General features: G+C 34.0%; 1 protein-coding gene across 1 annotated transcript in view; it reads right to left on the minus strand.

The window, feature by feature from the left end:
- LOC126763901 (uncharacterized) overlaps window positions 1-1,724 on the minus strand; it is an 86,299-nt gene extending 84,575 nt beyond the window's left edge. Inside the window, exon 1 of the mRNA XM_050481665.1 lies at window positions 1,390-1,724. Within this exon, the coding sequence (XP_050337622.1) occupies window positions 1,390-1,590 (201 nt within the window). The 5' untranslated portion in view covers window positions 1,591-1,724. The remainder of the gene's footprint in view (window positions 1-1,389) is intronic.
- Between the last annotated feature and the right edge of the window lie 14,886 nt (window positions 1,725-16,610).

Raw genomic sequence — 16,610 nt, forward strand, 5'->3', positions numbered from 1 at the left:
AACTTCACAAATTTTGGCTTGCGTGACATTCTTCCCTTTTTTATACAAAATATACCGAATTTCTCATTATTTTCATTCACTTTTGAACAGATGTAACTTTTTTCAACATCCCCGAAGTTAGTTTTTAAATGAAGCTTAATTTTACCTTTTCAACACTATATGGTATGGCATAATGTGATTGGTAGCACAGGGGATATACGACTGCGACGACAACAATGAGAATACTTTTTCGACCACTCAATATTATATTACGGTCCAGGCCTGTAATACCATCTCGGGTGCATAAATTAATGTCTTATTGAGTTATGGATTTCCCGCGCTTTTAGTAGTTTTGAACAATATTGAGGTATTGGGACAAGGAAGCACAGAAAATGGGTCTGGCAGTGAACGAGGGCAAGACGAAATATCTCCTGTCATCAAACAACCAGTCGTCGCACTCGCGAATTGGCACTCACGTCACTGTTGACAGTCATAACTTTGAAGTTGAAGATAATTTCGTCTATCTTGGAAGCAGCGTAAACACCACCAACAATGTCAGCCTAGAAATCCAACGCAGGATAACTCTTGCCAACAGGTGCTACTTCGGACTGAGTAGGCAATTGAGAAGCAAAGTCCTCTCTCGACAAACAAAAACCAAACTCCAAATAAGTCACTCATTATTCCCGTCCTGCTATATGATGCAAAGGCTTGGACGATGTCAACAACTGATGAGTCGACGTTGCGAGTTTTAGAGAGAAAAGTTCTGTGAACGATTTATGGTCCTTTGCGCGTTGGCCACGGCGAATATCGAATTCGATGGAACGAAGGGCTGTACGAGATATATGACGACATTGACATAGTTCAGCGAATTAAAAACAGCGGCTACGCTGGCTAGGTCATGTTGTCCGAATGGACGAAAACACTCCAGCTCTGAAAGTATTCGACGCAGTACCCGCCGGGGGAAGCAGAGGAAGAGGAAGACCTCCACTCCGTTGGAAGGACCAGGTGGAGAAGAACCTGGCTACGCTTGAAACTACTGGCGCGCCTTTGTTTACTCGGCTATAACCGCGTAAGCGGTGTCTACGCCAATTAAGAAGAAGAAGATATGTTAAACAGAAATTTTTTTTGATTATTTTTGCAAAACACAATATGTGGCAACACTGGTATTTGTCATGTCATGTAAATAAACATACTATGAAAGTGAATTGCATATAAAAATGTGGAACTTTAAATACAAATATCTCGAAAACTATAAGTCTGAGGAGGGTATATGGGTGAACATTTTTTAATCCTGAGGATCTCCTCTTTCCGTTTATACCCTCAAATCGCGGCGCCAAAAGAATCGAAATCGTGCCGGTCTAATATACGTGTATACATATATCTGTAAGGTAGCCTATAATAAATACTTACTGCCATAGTTAGGATCCCGACCTTCCGCTGGGGTCGAATCAGCATGTTAATATTTTTTTTCACATTCAGTGAGAGCTTTTGCTCACCGGAATCCATTAACCAAATCCTATTTAATGTTACACTTCGCACGAGATTTTTGAATCTTAAACGCGCCATTTTCTTTTTAACATCTCCTTCACCACGTCCTCGTTTCGTAGCCATTTTGCAAGTTTAATATGTAGTTTAAAATATATCTGCGTATTATATGTAATGTTTCTTTTTTACGATACACATATGTACGTTGTATGTAATACAATACAAAAATTTCAATGTATAATGATTATAAATCCCGTTGATTGTTTTATTCATTTAAATATGTGCACATATTTCAGTTTGATATATTTTTCACAACAACCAAGTCATTTTAAACAGGCACGAAGCCAGTGGAACAGGTATATAATAATTTGCGTATACTGCTTTACAACACGGGTAAGATATTACTTATGGGTTCCCAGTAATTAACGCAAGTATTACCCGATAGGCAGTAGCGTAGCTACAACTTCGGGCGCCCGGGGCCAAGGACGTCGTGACGACAAAGTAAAAATAAAGATACTGTTTTTTTGTCACTCCTTCGTCGCAATGTGTCACTCTCACAGTTTGCCCTATGCTTCAACTGTGACATATCCGTTGGTTCCTCAAAATATGTTCGGTTAATGAAACTATGGAATTTTAATTAAATTACTTTAAATTACAATGATATGATATGTGATTTTGCGGCGATCAAAGCTAGAAAAGTGCATCTTTAAGTTCTAACACTAGTTTTAAGAAAGATATAAGCCAAAAGATATAAGACAAATTCAAAGGCTGAGAAGTATTCGAGTAAAAATTAATATTTTTCATTGTTATTCAGATTATTACATTGTGAGTGTACAAAACCCTTTATCTTTTATAATAAATTTTGTAAAAAAATTTGTTTAAATATTTTTCTAAATATTAAAAAACAGCGAAGGTCGTTTTGCCCGCCCCCCCCCCCCCCCATGACGTTGCGCCCGGAGCGACGGCTCCCTTCGACCCCCCTTTAGCTACGCCACTGCCGATAGGATACATATGTATGTATGTACTACCCTCGACTATCTCTCATGCCGACAATACGTTTTGTTTTTCGCTTATTGTGTGTTTTCCTAATTACTTCCGCTACCTAATTCGAACTTACCGTTCTCGAGTACTATCTTTCCCTTTCATTACTCGTTTGTACATTGCTCACTAGCTTTTCAAATCATAAATTTAAATAATTACACGTGTACAATGGCTCCGACACCATCAAATATCAGGAATAATTACTCCGCCATTATTCATACGGGACCTAAAAATACACTGATGGGAAACTACTACCATCGGGATTTGTGTTGCTCACTTTCAACTATTACAATGTACCCATCCAAATTGATATCGTATTGAGCAAAGTATTAACGGGTTTTCCAATAAGAGCGCTACAAAAGCTGTTTTAAAAAGGGTTTCGGATATCAGTGAAGTTCTTTATTCCTGTTAAAGTACATTCAATGCTATTATGTATGGAATGCTTGAAGTGTAGACGGCGAATCCAATTTTCGACGGTTTTCAAGATAAATCTGCCGATACTGCTAAAATTTCACGTGCGATATTCATACGAAATTCATCAATCGTCGCTGGCTTGTTGGCGCATACCATAGACTTGAGGAAATCTCACAGGAAACAGTCTTACGGCGTTAAATCGTATGACTTAGGCGGCCAATTGACTGGGCCATTTTGTGAGACAACACGTTCACCAAACTTGGTTTTCAATAAATTGATTGTCACATTTGCTGTGTGGCTTGTGGCACCGTTCTGTTGGAACCACATATTGTCCAAATCCATATCATCCAATTCGGGCCAAACATATTCGGTTATCATTGAGCGGTAGCGAATCACATTCACAGTAACGTGCCGGTCTTGATCATTACGGAAGAAATACGGCCTAATGACACCGCCAGCCCATAAACCGCACCAAACTTTTTTTCGGGATGCAAAGGTGAGTCATGGCGTACGTGTGGACTGCTGCCTGACCAATAACGCATATTTTGCTTATTGACGAAGTCATTCAAGTTAATTTAATCGTGTTAGGATATAGGCCTAGACCTTTTCGCAAAACTCGTCACAACGACGTGTGAGGGACTGATTTGGGTCTTGCTCAGTTTATGCGCTAGCGGTAGCAATATTGTTGACACTGCAGGTATTTCTTTGGCTCGTGGCACGGGCACATTTTGTACTGTGCCTGTGGATTCAATCTTTTCCACGAGACTCTGAATTTCGGTAGTAAATTTTAATAATTTCGACTTGTTGTTGGATCGTATATCTTTCCACGATAAATTGTCCAACCTTACTGAAGAGAAATATCAAAAGAGCGGTGAAAAATATGGCGTCGTTTGCTGTCCCTATCGGTCTACTTTTGTAGCGTCCCTAATGAAAAACCCGTTAGTTGCCACGTTAGCTGTGGTAACTGTGTATTAAGTAATAACTAATTTGCACCCATTAGCTGTGATAACATCGTGGGCTATATTAGTTAATTTGAATCCATCTGTATAAATTGTTTTAAACATTTTGTTGTTATAATCGTTTGTTATTTCTCGGAATTTTGTTTAAAAATTGTGTTACTGGTGGTGGATTTTTTAAACTTATGTACAGATGTATTTATTGAAACTTCACTAATCAGCCATTCATCTTGAGGGTTGATGGTATAAAACTTATATTGGGATTGTCAGACTTAATTCTCATTTTGTTTTTTCTAGTGGTCGTACGACGTACCGGCCATTATTTGATTGCGTAGAGAAGTCTTCATAATGCTGATTTTTTAGAGTCTTTTTTGTTATGAGAGACAGCTTCACTAACTTTTGAAATTTCCTTAATTGTGAATTAAGGTATTTGTTTGCATAATCCTCAACTTGAGTTGGAATGGTGGCAACTGGTTCTGTAACTAGTCCACTTTGTGTTTCACAGTGCAGCGTTTGAGCTTTTTGTGGCTTTGAGCAAAATGGTCTTGCTTGGTAATTTTTATAATTTTGGGTTTTGGGATTTGCTCTTGCAATTAAACCCGTGGTTCTTTTTGTATAAGCGATTTTTTGGGGTGAGGGGGGATATGTGCTGTAATGAAGCATTGAATGTTGTAATTTATGACAATATAAGCAATTGAATTTGCTTTTGCAATTTTTATATGCATGTGCATGTGACAAGCAATTTGTGCATAGTCTTTTTGATCTGATTACACTAGTTTACAGTATTGAACTTTTTGTCTGTTGCCGCTAATTATGCGATTGATATTGTTCACTTATCACTTGTTTTTGTTAAATCTACCCTCAAAAAATTTTGAGCAGCTCGAGTTACTTTGTTTTTGATTTTTATCATTTAAGCATATATATTAATCGAAACAGGCGTATGCGATTGATATTGTTCACTTATCACTTGTTTTTGTTAAATCTACCCTCAAAAAATTTTGAGCAGCTCGAGTTACTTTGTTTTTGATTTTTATCATTTAAGCATATATATTAATCGAAAACAGGCGTATTTTACTGTCTTAAGATTAGTTTCTCAAGTTTTTGCGTCATGAGTAGTTCAGGAAGACGTTGTTTAAATAACCTGATCATTTTTGCTACATATGCGGAGAATATGTGTTTAAAAACTGTAGAAAAGTTATATCAGAGTTGGTGAAAAATACCTATTTTGAGTATTTTGGGGTGCTCTTGGATAAAAATAAGAATTCTTGGGCTGCCAATTGTGTTTGTAAATCTTGTGTGGAATATTTGAGATTATGGAAAAGTGGTAAAAGAAGTGCCTTTAAATTTGGAACACCGACTATTTGGTGAGAACCATGAAATCATCTCGTAAACTGCTATTTTTGTAGTGTAAACATAAACGGTTTAAACACTAAAAATCGAGCTATATGGCGGTACCCAAGTACTAGCTGTGTTCAACGTCCAGTGCAGCGTTCACCTAACTCTTCAGAGCCTAAAAATATATCTGAACCATTAGAGCATGACATTGAAGGACCAAGCTCATCACAAAATGATGCTGATTTTGAAGGTATGTCTAATGAGCCAAAACGCTTTTCCCAAAATGAGTTGAATGATCTGGTAAGAGATTTAAATCTTTCTAAACAAGCTTCAGAATTGTTAGCATCAAGACTAAAAGAAAAAAACTTGCTATCCTCGGATACTAAAATAAGTTTTTATCGTGAAAGAGATGCAGAATTACGGCGTTATTTTTCCGAAGAAAACGGCATTACCTTTTGTTCAGATATCAAAAACTTGTTGATAAAAATGGGCTTGAAGCGATACGAACCAAACGACTGGCGTTTATTCATTAACAGCTCAAAACGTAGCCTTAAATGTATTATATTACATAATGGAAATAAATACGCTGGGGTACCCACAGTACAAAGATAAAGGAGGAATATTGTAACATTTCGCTAGTCTTGAAGAAAATAAAAAACAATGACCTTGAGTGGCAAATATGTGTCGATTTAAAAATGGTCAACATTCTTCTCGGTCAACAAAGTGGTTATACCAAGTTTCCCTGTTTTGTATGTCTATGGGACAGTAGAGCTAAACAAGAGCATTGGGTAAGAAAAAATGGAGCCTGAAAAGCACGATATAGTCCACAATTCATTAGTAGCTCGTAACAAAATTATCCTTCCACCATTACATATAAAACTGGGCATCATGAAACAGTTTGTACAATCACTAGATAAAGATGGGAACTGCTTTTCTTACATTTGCCAAAAATTCCCTCAGCTCATTATAGAAAAGCCGGAATTTTTGATGGACCCCAAATTAGACACCTTACGAAGAATACTCAATTATGAAATTCTATGGCTGAGTCAGAACTAAGGGCTTGGACAGCATTCGTATCTGTGATGCAGAATTTTCTCGGAAATAAAAAATCTAAAAATTATATTGAACTTATAGAAGACATTCTGTTATAATTAAAATTATGGGATGCAATATGAGTATAAAACTCCACTTCCTCCATAGTCACCTAGAGAGGTTTCCGGAAAATTTAGGAGATATGAGCGAAGAGCAGGGAGAGCGTATGCATCAAGACTTACGCATCGTGGAAGAGCGCTATCAAGGTTTCTGGGATACAATTATGATGTCTGCCTATTGTTGGTCTCCAATACGCCATTTTCCAAAGTCTACACAACGGAGAAGAGCTTTCAAACGTAGTTTTTTAGAACTAAATGATTAATTATTTTTCTTGATAAAATTTTTCTTAATAAATACATGTTTTTTTCTGTGTAATACCTACATAGTTGAAACTCAGAAACTAGTGCTGATAAAAATATTTAAATTATATTTTTGGAAATAGCATAGTAGTCAGCAACAGCTAAAATTTTTTCGGCAACAAATGTACTGTAAACTAGTGTTATTAATTCATTCAATAATTATTTCGTTCGTTGACTTTCAAGTTTTTAAACCTCTCGCAAGATGTAAGTTTATGCCCTCTTTTACACAGTTCGCATGACATTTGCTTTTTCTTTTCGGATGCCAACGGTTGCGTTTTGTAAATACTTTTGTTTATATTCTTGTTACTTCTAGCTTGGTGTCTTTTGAAGCTCCTATTTTGGTAATTTTTAATGATCTTTTTTCCTCTACCATTTCAGGAATTTCTTGCCACGCGATTGCTCCCACAAAAGTAACGACTTTTCTGGTAATACGGCGGTGCATATATTTACCGGAATAGGGACTTAGCTGTCTGTGGGGATGTTTTGTGTCGACAGATCAGCCAAACAGTGGATTCTAGTTTGATGAATTCTACAATTGATTCTTTCTTCATTTTTGGCAAGTTCATTAGAGTCGTTACTTGTTTATCGACGAGGATTCTTTCGTTTTCGTATCTAGCTTTTATAACTTCCCAAGTTAAATTGAAATTATCGCCATTTTATGCGAACTATGTGATCATTACACCCTGATCTTTTGTTTTGTATCGGATCTGATACAATTTTTGTGCTTTTGATAGTTTTGGATGGTTGATGTAAACGGCTGTAAACATGTCTCGCAAAGACGGCCATTCTTCATAACTTCCATGAAATGTTTTTGTATCATATGCGGGCACTTCGAGGTGGATCCTGAACTTGCATTTTGTGTGTCTATTTGTGACAGCTCTTCTCTCGGATGTGGAGTAGGTGCGATTGCTTTTATTAGCTTTAATTGATCGTGGATCAAAGCTTTTGTTTCTTCGTACTGGTCTAAGCAGTTTTCGTATCCGCGTAAGCAGATAATTTAAAATTTTGTGGTAGATCTGAATGTTTAGAATCTACAATGGCGTCATGAGCCGCTTGAAAGGAGTCCAAAAAATTTAAGATTTTGGTTTTTCATTTCTAATAACGATTCTGAGTTTTCGTGTATATGTGAAGAAGCTAATCTAGTGCAGTATCTTAAAAAAAATATGAAATAAATTTAATAGCCTCTTTTTAGCTTGTAGCTCCTGCAGGTGTATTTTGATTTTTGTCGTTATTAACCATTTTTGTTATATTATGTATTGAAATATTTGTCGAAACGAATTAAATTTTTCTCAGTGTAAACTGATTTATAGAATCTGTACGCAACGATAAAGTATAATAAATTGATTGCTCGTTTTTATTTCGGATTATAACGGTTAAAAAACGTATTTTTTACTAATATCGTTTTTATTTAGTTGCAACGAAGTTGTTTTTATTTAAATTTTATTTTGAATATACATATTTTTCAATTGTTATTTTATATTGGAATATTTCCGTATCTTTTGTATTTAGGTACACCCGAATACGCGGACTTGTATGTACATATATGCTTATGTAGGTACTTACATATTTTTTTGTGCAATTGAGAGCTCGTTGAGGAGATCAATGCGATTTTACCTAAGCACGAACGAATTGTGTGTGTGTTTCTGATTATTCTTATGTTCTTAAGCAATTGGGAGCTCGTTAGAGAGATCAATTCGCTTTTTGTATGCAATCCTGCTGGTTTTTGTTTGCCAAAGAACGTGTTATATTGCCTATAGTTGTCAGTATGAATTTTGAATATGTGTTAATATGTAATATGTTGAGATTTTGTTTAGTGTCACAGGCAGATTCTTTCCGATATGTTTGTACTATATAAATGTTTATATATATTTTTTATTTTGAAGTGAGAGAGAGATTTAAAACGGAATTGAGAAAAAGATGCACTTTTTTATATGTGAAAATGCACTTTGTAAATATGTTTTACTATATACATACATATACTAGCTGACACCGCAAGCTTTGTTCTGCGTGAAATTATGTATTTTGAAATGAAAAGAAAGTTGAATTTATATTGCGTTCAAAATCATTTACTTGCGATTTTTCTAATTTTTTTTAAATATAATGCAGCTCGATTTCTATTCCGGTGCGTAAATGTACAGAGAAGATGGTTTACCAACTTGTGAACACGCCACGTATAGCTGGCTGTGTGAAAACCATGGCATTTCCAGATTTATGCCACACACTTCTAGCGACTATCCTTATGCCCTGTTGATTGTCATCTCAAAGGCAATTTTCCCTGAAAACTGAATAGGTTTGAACTGAAATGGCAAAACGTTGAAACTCAAAGAAATTTGTAGATTCAATTATTCTTCTTTAGTCGGGTTCCATTACACAGTTTAGGCGCATGAAGATTGCGAAACATAGTAATGACAGATCCAACTTTGACACGCAAATGATGCGGGGGCATATCAAGCCTTTGCAAAGAATCTAGAAATTCCACTGGATAATTCACGGCTTCATGTTCATCGCGAAAAGTGTTCGACCTTCAGTGGCATGCGAAGTAGCTATCGCATCTTTCATCGTTTGATTCCAGTGGCTATCATGTTCCAGCAATTTTAGAGAGAGTGTTTCGTGCATTTATAGTCAGACATACAAACTGAAGTGGGATTGTGGTATACGCAAGGTCCATTAACCATACTGGTTTTCACCCCTTCGTACAATTCTAGATCTATATCTGGATTTCATCTGGTATAACCACCATCCAAAGAAGAATGTGTGCGTGCGGCAAACCTTTTTTGAACACCATAAAGTTTTCACTGAATAATTTTAAAAAATTTACGTTTTGAATAGCCGAAATAAAAAAGCAAACGACAGAAATTGAGCGATTCAAATAATTTACAAATAAATCAATTGGTAAACAAAACAAAAAAATTGAAAAACCCAATTTTGTGTGGAAAAGTCACTTTTTGGAAATTTACGCTTGTAAGCCGGTTAAAAATAAACATTTTCTATTTTTTTTTTGCAAACCATTCTCATTGGATTCCTTTCAAAGTTGTTTAGGCCATTTTCCATTTCATGCTATAGCCAACAGACAAAAAGCCCAACTTATTTTATATATAAAATATGCAATTATTTTATATTTTCGACCATTTTTGCCTTTACTTACTTGTTGTATGCAGTCGTGCTTAATGCTTTATAAAGCAAAAGGGGTACTGTCGGAAATTTTTCGAAAGGAAATGTTTGAATTTGTATTGCTTTTTGTTAGTTAATTTAGTTAGTAGGCTTCGAATAGTTAGCGATTTCATTTTATATATGTGTTTATATATTATATATTAAAGGACTTGATACACCCTCTTGTTATTCCTTTTGCATGTAAAGTACGTCTGTAATGTTCGTATGTATGTATGTTTCTCTCGCCAATTTTTTTCCTCCGTTTTTCCCAGTTGGTGTTTGTGTTTCTTTTTTGTTTGCGCCCGAATAGTTTTTGTTGTATTTATATACTTTTAGTTTGGGAGTTTCGCGTCCGGTTTGTGTGTTGTTTTTTGTTTTGTGTTGTTAGAACTGTTTGCTTGTTTAATTTTATAAATGCACTTTGTTCTTGTTTCTGTCATTTCACCTTTTCTCTCCACTCTCTTCACATTTTTATTTATATGTATATGTTATATTTATACCCTGAACAGGATATATTAAGTCACGAAGTTTGTAACACCCAGAAGGAAGCGTTGGAGACCCTATAAAGTGTATACATATATAAATGATCAGTCTGTCCGTCCGTCTGTCTGTCTGTATATATACGAACTAGTCTCTCAGTTTTTAAGATGTCGTTTTGAAATTTTGTAAAGGTCATTTCCTCTTCAAGAAGCTGCTCATTTATCGGAACTGCCGATATAGGACCACAATAACATATAGCTGCCATACAAACTTCTTATATGAAAAACTTTCACATTTGACAATGTATCAATGTTATTTTCGAAGATAATAATGCAATATACGAAGAAATTGTCGGATCGGCTTAATATAGCATATAGCTGCTTTACAAATTGGACGATCGGAATCTAGTGCTGGTATGGAAAACTTTTGCATTTGAGATTATTTTCTAAGGCAACAGTGTATTCTACGAAGAAATTGTTCAGATCAGTTAACTATAGCATATAGCTCCCATACAAACTGAATGTTCGAAATCAAGGGCTTATATGGAAAACTTTCGCATTTAACAGTATATCTTCACGAAATTTAGTTAGAGTTATTGTTTATGGAAATAATGTTATATCGATAGAAATTGTTCAGATCGGCTCACTATATCATATAGTTGCCATACAAACCGAACGATCGGAATTAAGGGCTTGTATAGAAAACTTTCGCATTTGACATGGTATCTTCACGAAATTTGACATGGATTACTGCTTAAGGTATCAACATAATGTCCGAAAATATTCTTCAGATCGCATTACTATAGCATATAGCTTCCATACAAACTGGACACATAGTTACTAAAAGAAATGCTCATGTGATATACTGTAAGCGTCAAAAATAAGTAAACAGCAGTTCTATCAATATTAAAGTGTTTATAACAATGCAGTCTTTAATGAAACAATATTTACTTTTTTTTGGCGCGACTTTAAGTGCATTATTTTTGGCTGTGCTTAATTTTTGTTTATTATTTATACTAAGTCAAACTCTTATAATTAAGCCTTGAATTCTGTAATACAAATTTTTATTGTTGCATTAAAGACTGCGTTGTTGTAAACACTTTAATATTGATAGAACTGCTGTTTACTTATTTTTGACGCTCACAGTATACCCTTAGCTTCGGTGCAGCCGAAGTTATCGTTTTTTCTTGTTTGTTTAAGTCTCTTCTTATTTATTAAAATGGTTTTGTTCTTTTTTTGAGTCACTGCACTTTGTTTAGTTCTATTTTTTTTTTGTCACTACATTTGTTTTAAATATAATTAAATGTTATCTTTCGGTAAGACTCGAAGGACCATGAATAAAAGGTTACAAAGTTTTTATCGAATAAAAATAAATTTTGTTTGCATTTTCACAATTTCATCAACGGAATTATAATTTTTATAATTACAAATGTTATAAATGTTTATTATAATAAAAGTAAGTGTCGATAAGCGGGGCAGCGACAGTCCTACAAGGTGCATTCCAAAGTAAACAGGTCCTTTTGATTCTAGTGCCACCTGGTGGCGCCATCTATACGTCGACTGGTGCGTTAGAATCTGCTATCTCTATTGATTGTCCAGTGAGAATTTCATGACATTTGATTGATTGGAAGTGAAGTTATTGCGTTTTAAGTGTCAGCATGTTTGTGTTATCGGTGCGAAAATGAATTAAATTTTGTTTTAAAATTGCTAAAACTTTTACCTTAACATTTCAATTGATAAAACAAGTTTATGGCGAGGGTTGCCTATCCCGTAGCCGAGTGCACGAGTGGTTTCAACCTTTTTAAAATGGACGTGAGGACATAAATGACGATCAACATGAGGGCCAATAAAAAAAAAAAAATCCATCGAAAATGTGCGTGAATTCATCAAAAATCAGCCGAAATCGTCATTGAAATTCATGGAAATGGAATTGAACATCTCCAAAACATCCATTTGTCGCATTTTGACCAAACATTTGGGCTAACGAAAGGTGTGTGCACGGTTTATTCCGCACAAATTGACTGACGACCAAAAATTGCTCAGAATCCAACATTCAAAGGACATCTTGTGACCGATTATTTGACCAAAAATCACATTTTAACCATTAACCACTTCCCGTATTCACCTGATACGGCATCGTGAACCTTCTTCCTTTTCGGAAAAATGCATTTGCCAATGAAAGGAAAGCGTTATGCAGACGCAGTCTTGAACCGGCATACTGACGGTCATACCGGCCAACGAGCTAAACCACTCGTTCGACATGCTTTTGGACCATGCAAAAAGCTGTTGTTTTAATTGTAGAATCAAACTGTTTGATTTGTATGATCAAACGTTAAAACTTAAATAAGATTCTTTAGATTTTTACCACTGGAAGGGGGAAAACAAAGACCTTATTCAAGCTGAGAAATATTTCATTCTAATTTTATTTTTAAATTTGTTAACCTTATATACTATTTTTGAGTTCTTAGTTATCTTATTAAATATATGTGTAAACTAATTCCCGCGACGAGGGAATTTTGAAAAAAATATATATTTTATATCCGCGAACGCGCGGATGAAATGAGAACACGTGTGGTTCTAGTGGATTGCAAGATACAAATCAATTCTTTATTTCAGAAATACTAATATATATATACTTGATGTGCCATTTTGATATACATTTTGGTTTTATTTACTTAAAGTTAAAACTGAAGTGTAAGCATCAGTTTGATTGGATCCAGAACAAAGAGTTAATTACAATTTTAGCTGCGACAGCAAATTCCAGCAGAACGTTAAGCGTTCTGTTTTCTTTACGATTGTTATTGTTATGCCTTCTTGTGAGGGCGAGCGATATTGTTTTGATAATAATGGATTTTTGGAGTCAGAACGGAAAAAGCATATCGAATTCTTAAGTAATCAAAAACGTTAATTATATTTCTAATTTATGACACAATGTAATTGCAAAGTGCAAAGATTCAATTTTATTTACAGTTAGGGTAAGGTTTCTATGCGGAGGCTATCGTTAACTCCCCCCTTCCTAAAATGAATCGTCCCCGATTCACTATTATTTTGAGTTAATTTATATATTTGGTCCAAAAGAGCATTATAAGTGATTTCTTGAAATTGCGTATTTTGGATTGGTCTGGGAATTTCGCGAGATTTTTTTTAATTTTAGTAATAAGTAGGTTATGAAAATGATTCCCAAAATTAAAATTATGTACCAAAAATATGAATGGACTGTTATGTTCTTGTTCCGTTCTGTTAAAATATTTATATTATCTAATTTTAACAGTTTGTTGGTTGTTTCAAAATATTCTAAAATTTCAAAATTGTTTATATGGTTATTTTTAAAATAATTCCACATTTTTACTTCAATGTGTTCATAAGATTGATTATTTATTACTGTATAATTTTCAAATGTTATTAGATATGTTCCATTTAATGTTTGATTATCTACAATATTTTTTCCTGAAACTAATATCGCTCCTGATTTAATTTCTTTAATTTGTAGGTTTTTTTTCTTTTAATTTATTACATTTTCCTTGGTTTTTGTTTAAAATTTCTGACAAACATGTGCTTTTTTTATTTAGTTTACAGTAGGTTTTTGAAATTTCTGTTTTACAATTCTGAATATTGAAAAATTTATTATTACAGTATATTATGTTCTGGTCAATAATAAGCTTACCATCTAATTGAGCTATAGCTCTTACATCATAGTACTTACATGTTAGTTCTATTTTAGGGTATTTTATATAAATTATAATTATGTCTCCTTTTTGGGCTATTTTGAATTTAGAAATGTCCATTAAATCTGTTATTGTCATTATACCGTGTTGGTAGTATGTTATGTTTTTTAGTTCATCAAAGTGTAAAATTGTTGGATTTAAAATTCCAATTTTAACAAAGGTTATTGTATTTATTAAATTTTGCAGTTCATGTATAACATATTGATTTCGTTTTGTTTTTATTTTCCTGTTTATGGTATCACCTTTAATATTATTAACTGTGTCAGTTAATTCTGTTATTATTTTAAAAATTTCTGAATTTGTTGTATATTGTTTATTGTTATTTACTACTAGTTTGTCCAATTTGTTGTTAATTTTTACAAAGTTGTCATGGTCTGGTGTACCAGCTATCCATTTCCAAAGTGTTCCTAATTCATTTATACCCCTTTTTTGCCTAAAATGGGTTTGTTTTAATTGTTCCAATAAAGTTTTAATTATCAAAGTTTCTGATTCTGTTTCCTGTGTAATAATTCCTAAGCTGTCGTGATTTTGTTCATTGTTACTGTAAAAATTTCTATTTTCGTCTGCTATTATGTTTTCAAAATAAGATAAATTAGTAATGTGAAATAAGTCCCCGTATTCCTCATAAATGGAAACATCTCCATTTTCGATAAGTACATAGTCTTGTCGGGTGTAATCTATAACATCAGCAGTTGCTGAGCTGATTAGTGCAGTCAAAATTAAAATGATCATTTTGGAAACCTATAATAATTATGATTTTATATTATCTTTATGAATAATTCTATTTCTATTATTAATTATTATTTTATTCTCTAAATTTTCCTTAACTTGCTGTTTCTTGTATCTAGGATTTAGTTTATTTCTTTATCGTATCATATTTTCATAAATTATTTCTCCGGGTCAAATGGGAAGCTTGCATGTGTTTGAAGCTCAGTTAAGCTCAGTTTTTTCGAAATTATATTCATCGGTAATATGGAAATTATTTATTTTTAAAATATTAGTACTACCTTTTTTTGGAGTATATTTTTTGATTTTATTGTCGGCATTATCTTCGACTGGCGTCCTAGGATTTTCTTCTCCCAAGTAGTTTAAATTTGGTATTTTTATATTTTTATTTGGTTTTTCACCATTATTTTTTTGTTTTATTTTGCCGGTAAGAACTTCGGCTGGCGTTTTAGGACCTTTTTGTCCCAAAATAATTTCTTTAAATAAAGTATTGCCGGTAAAATCTTCGGCTAGCTTTGTAGAACTTTTTTGTTCCACAATATTTTCTTTATAATTACTTTCTTCATTACGCTGGTATAAATCGTCAGCTGGCGTTTTAGGATCTTTTTGTCCCAAAATAAATTTTTTTAGTATAATATTGCCGGTAAAATCTTCGGCTGGCGGTGTAGAACTTTTTTGTTCCACAATATATTTTTTATTTAAATTGCCGGTATTATCATCGGCTGGCGTTGTAGAGCTTTCCTGCTCCACGGTATTTATTTTTTTATATTTGCCGGTATTTCCGTCGGCTGGTTTTTTGGAAACTTCCTGTCCTTTAGTTTTATTTTCAAAATAAATATTCATACTTTTATTTTCATTTTCCAAATTATTTTTTACCCTATAATTAATTTTCCCATTGGACACATCGATTAGTGCCTCAATATTTTTAAGGAAATTGTATCCCAAAAGGAGATCCGATTCTAATCCCTCTATTTCATAGAAAATTTCTTCGACTCCAAATAAGGTAATTAAGTGGTAAAATTTGATTATGGAATAGCCATTAACGGTTTTTATGCGCTTATAAATGGCTAATTCGTTTTTATTATTATAAACCCCAGGCTTAATGTAGCATGAGGTTGCTCCTGTATCAACTAGAGCTTTTAAGTTTTTATTTAATTTTGAGTCGTGTAATTTGAGATAGGGGAGTTCGTCCCCTCTTCGCTTAAAAAATGGCTTTCGTTCATATTATTAATTCTCTGGCTCTTTTCTTGCGGGCGAAAGCTGTTATTACTTTCTCTATGCCGCTTTACCCCATGTGCTTCCTGATTTTGCCCCCTATTGGCCTGGAAGTTTGCATTTGTTTGCATTTGTTTGCATAGGTTTTACATTTTGATTAAAATTGTTATTTCTCAGTTGTTGGTAAAAATTGTTGGTGCTTTGTTGCCCCCTCATATTAAGATCTCTATTGTAAATTCTAGATACAGATGGATCTATATCCATAGGAGTTGGTTTCGGAAAATTATAATTTATATTATTATTGAGAGCGTTGTTCCTTTGAGGAAACCTTAAGTTATTGTTTGTGTATGTTGACTTCACCCTGTTTCTATCATACGTGAAGTTTTGAGCAAACCGGGCTCTTTGGTTGTTAGATTCTAGCTCTTGAGCTTTTGCTAAGGCATCAGGTAAATCTTGTGGATTTAAAGAAAATATTATGTCTCTTAGTGGGGTATTTAATCCTGTTATAAAAATTCGTAGGGCGTGTTCCCTATTCTTTTTGTTTAGTTCTTTGGTTAAGTCTGCGTTATTTCCATGTGTCATGATAGTTTTGTTTATTAATAGTGTCAATTTTTTATTGACGAGGTTGTAATATTCTACAACCGACATTGCACC

The sequence above is a fragment of the Bactrocera neohumeralis genome, unplaced genomic scaffold, assembly GCF_024586455.1.
Source record: "Bactrocera neohumeralis isolate Rockhampton unplaced genomic scaffold, APGP_CSIRO_Bneo_wtdbg2-racon-allhic-juicebox.fasta_v2 cluster09, whole genome shotgun sequence".
NCBI classification, from domain to species: domain Eukaryota; kingdom Metazoa; phylum Arthropoda; class Insecta; order Diptera; family Tephritidae; genus Bactrocera; species Bactrocera neohumeralis.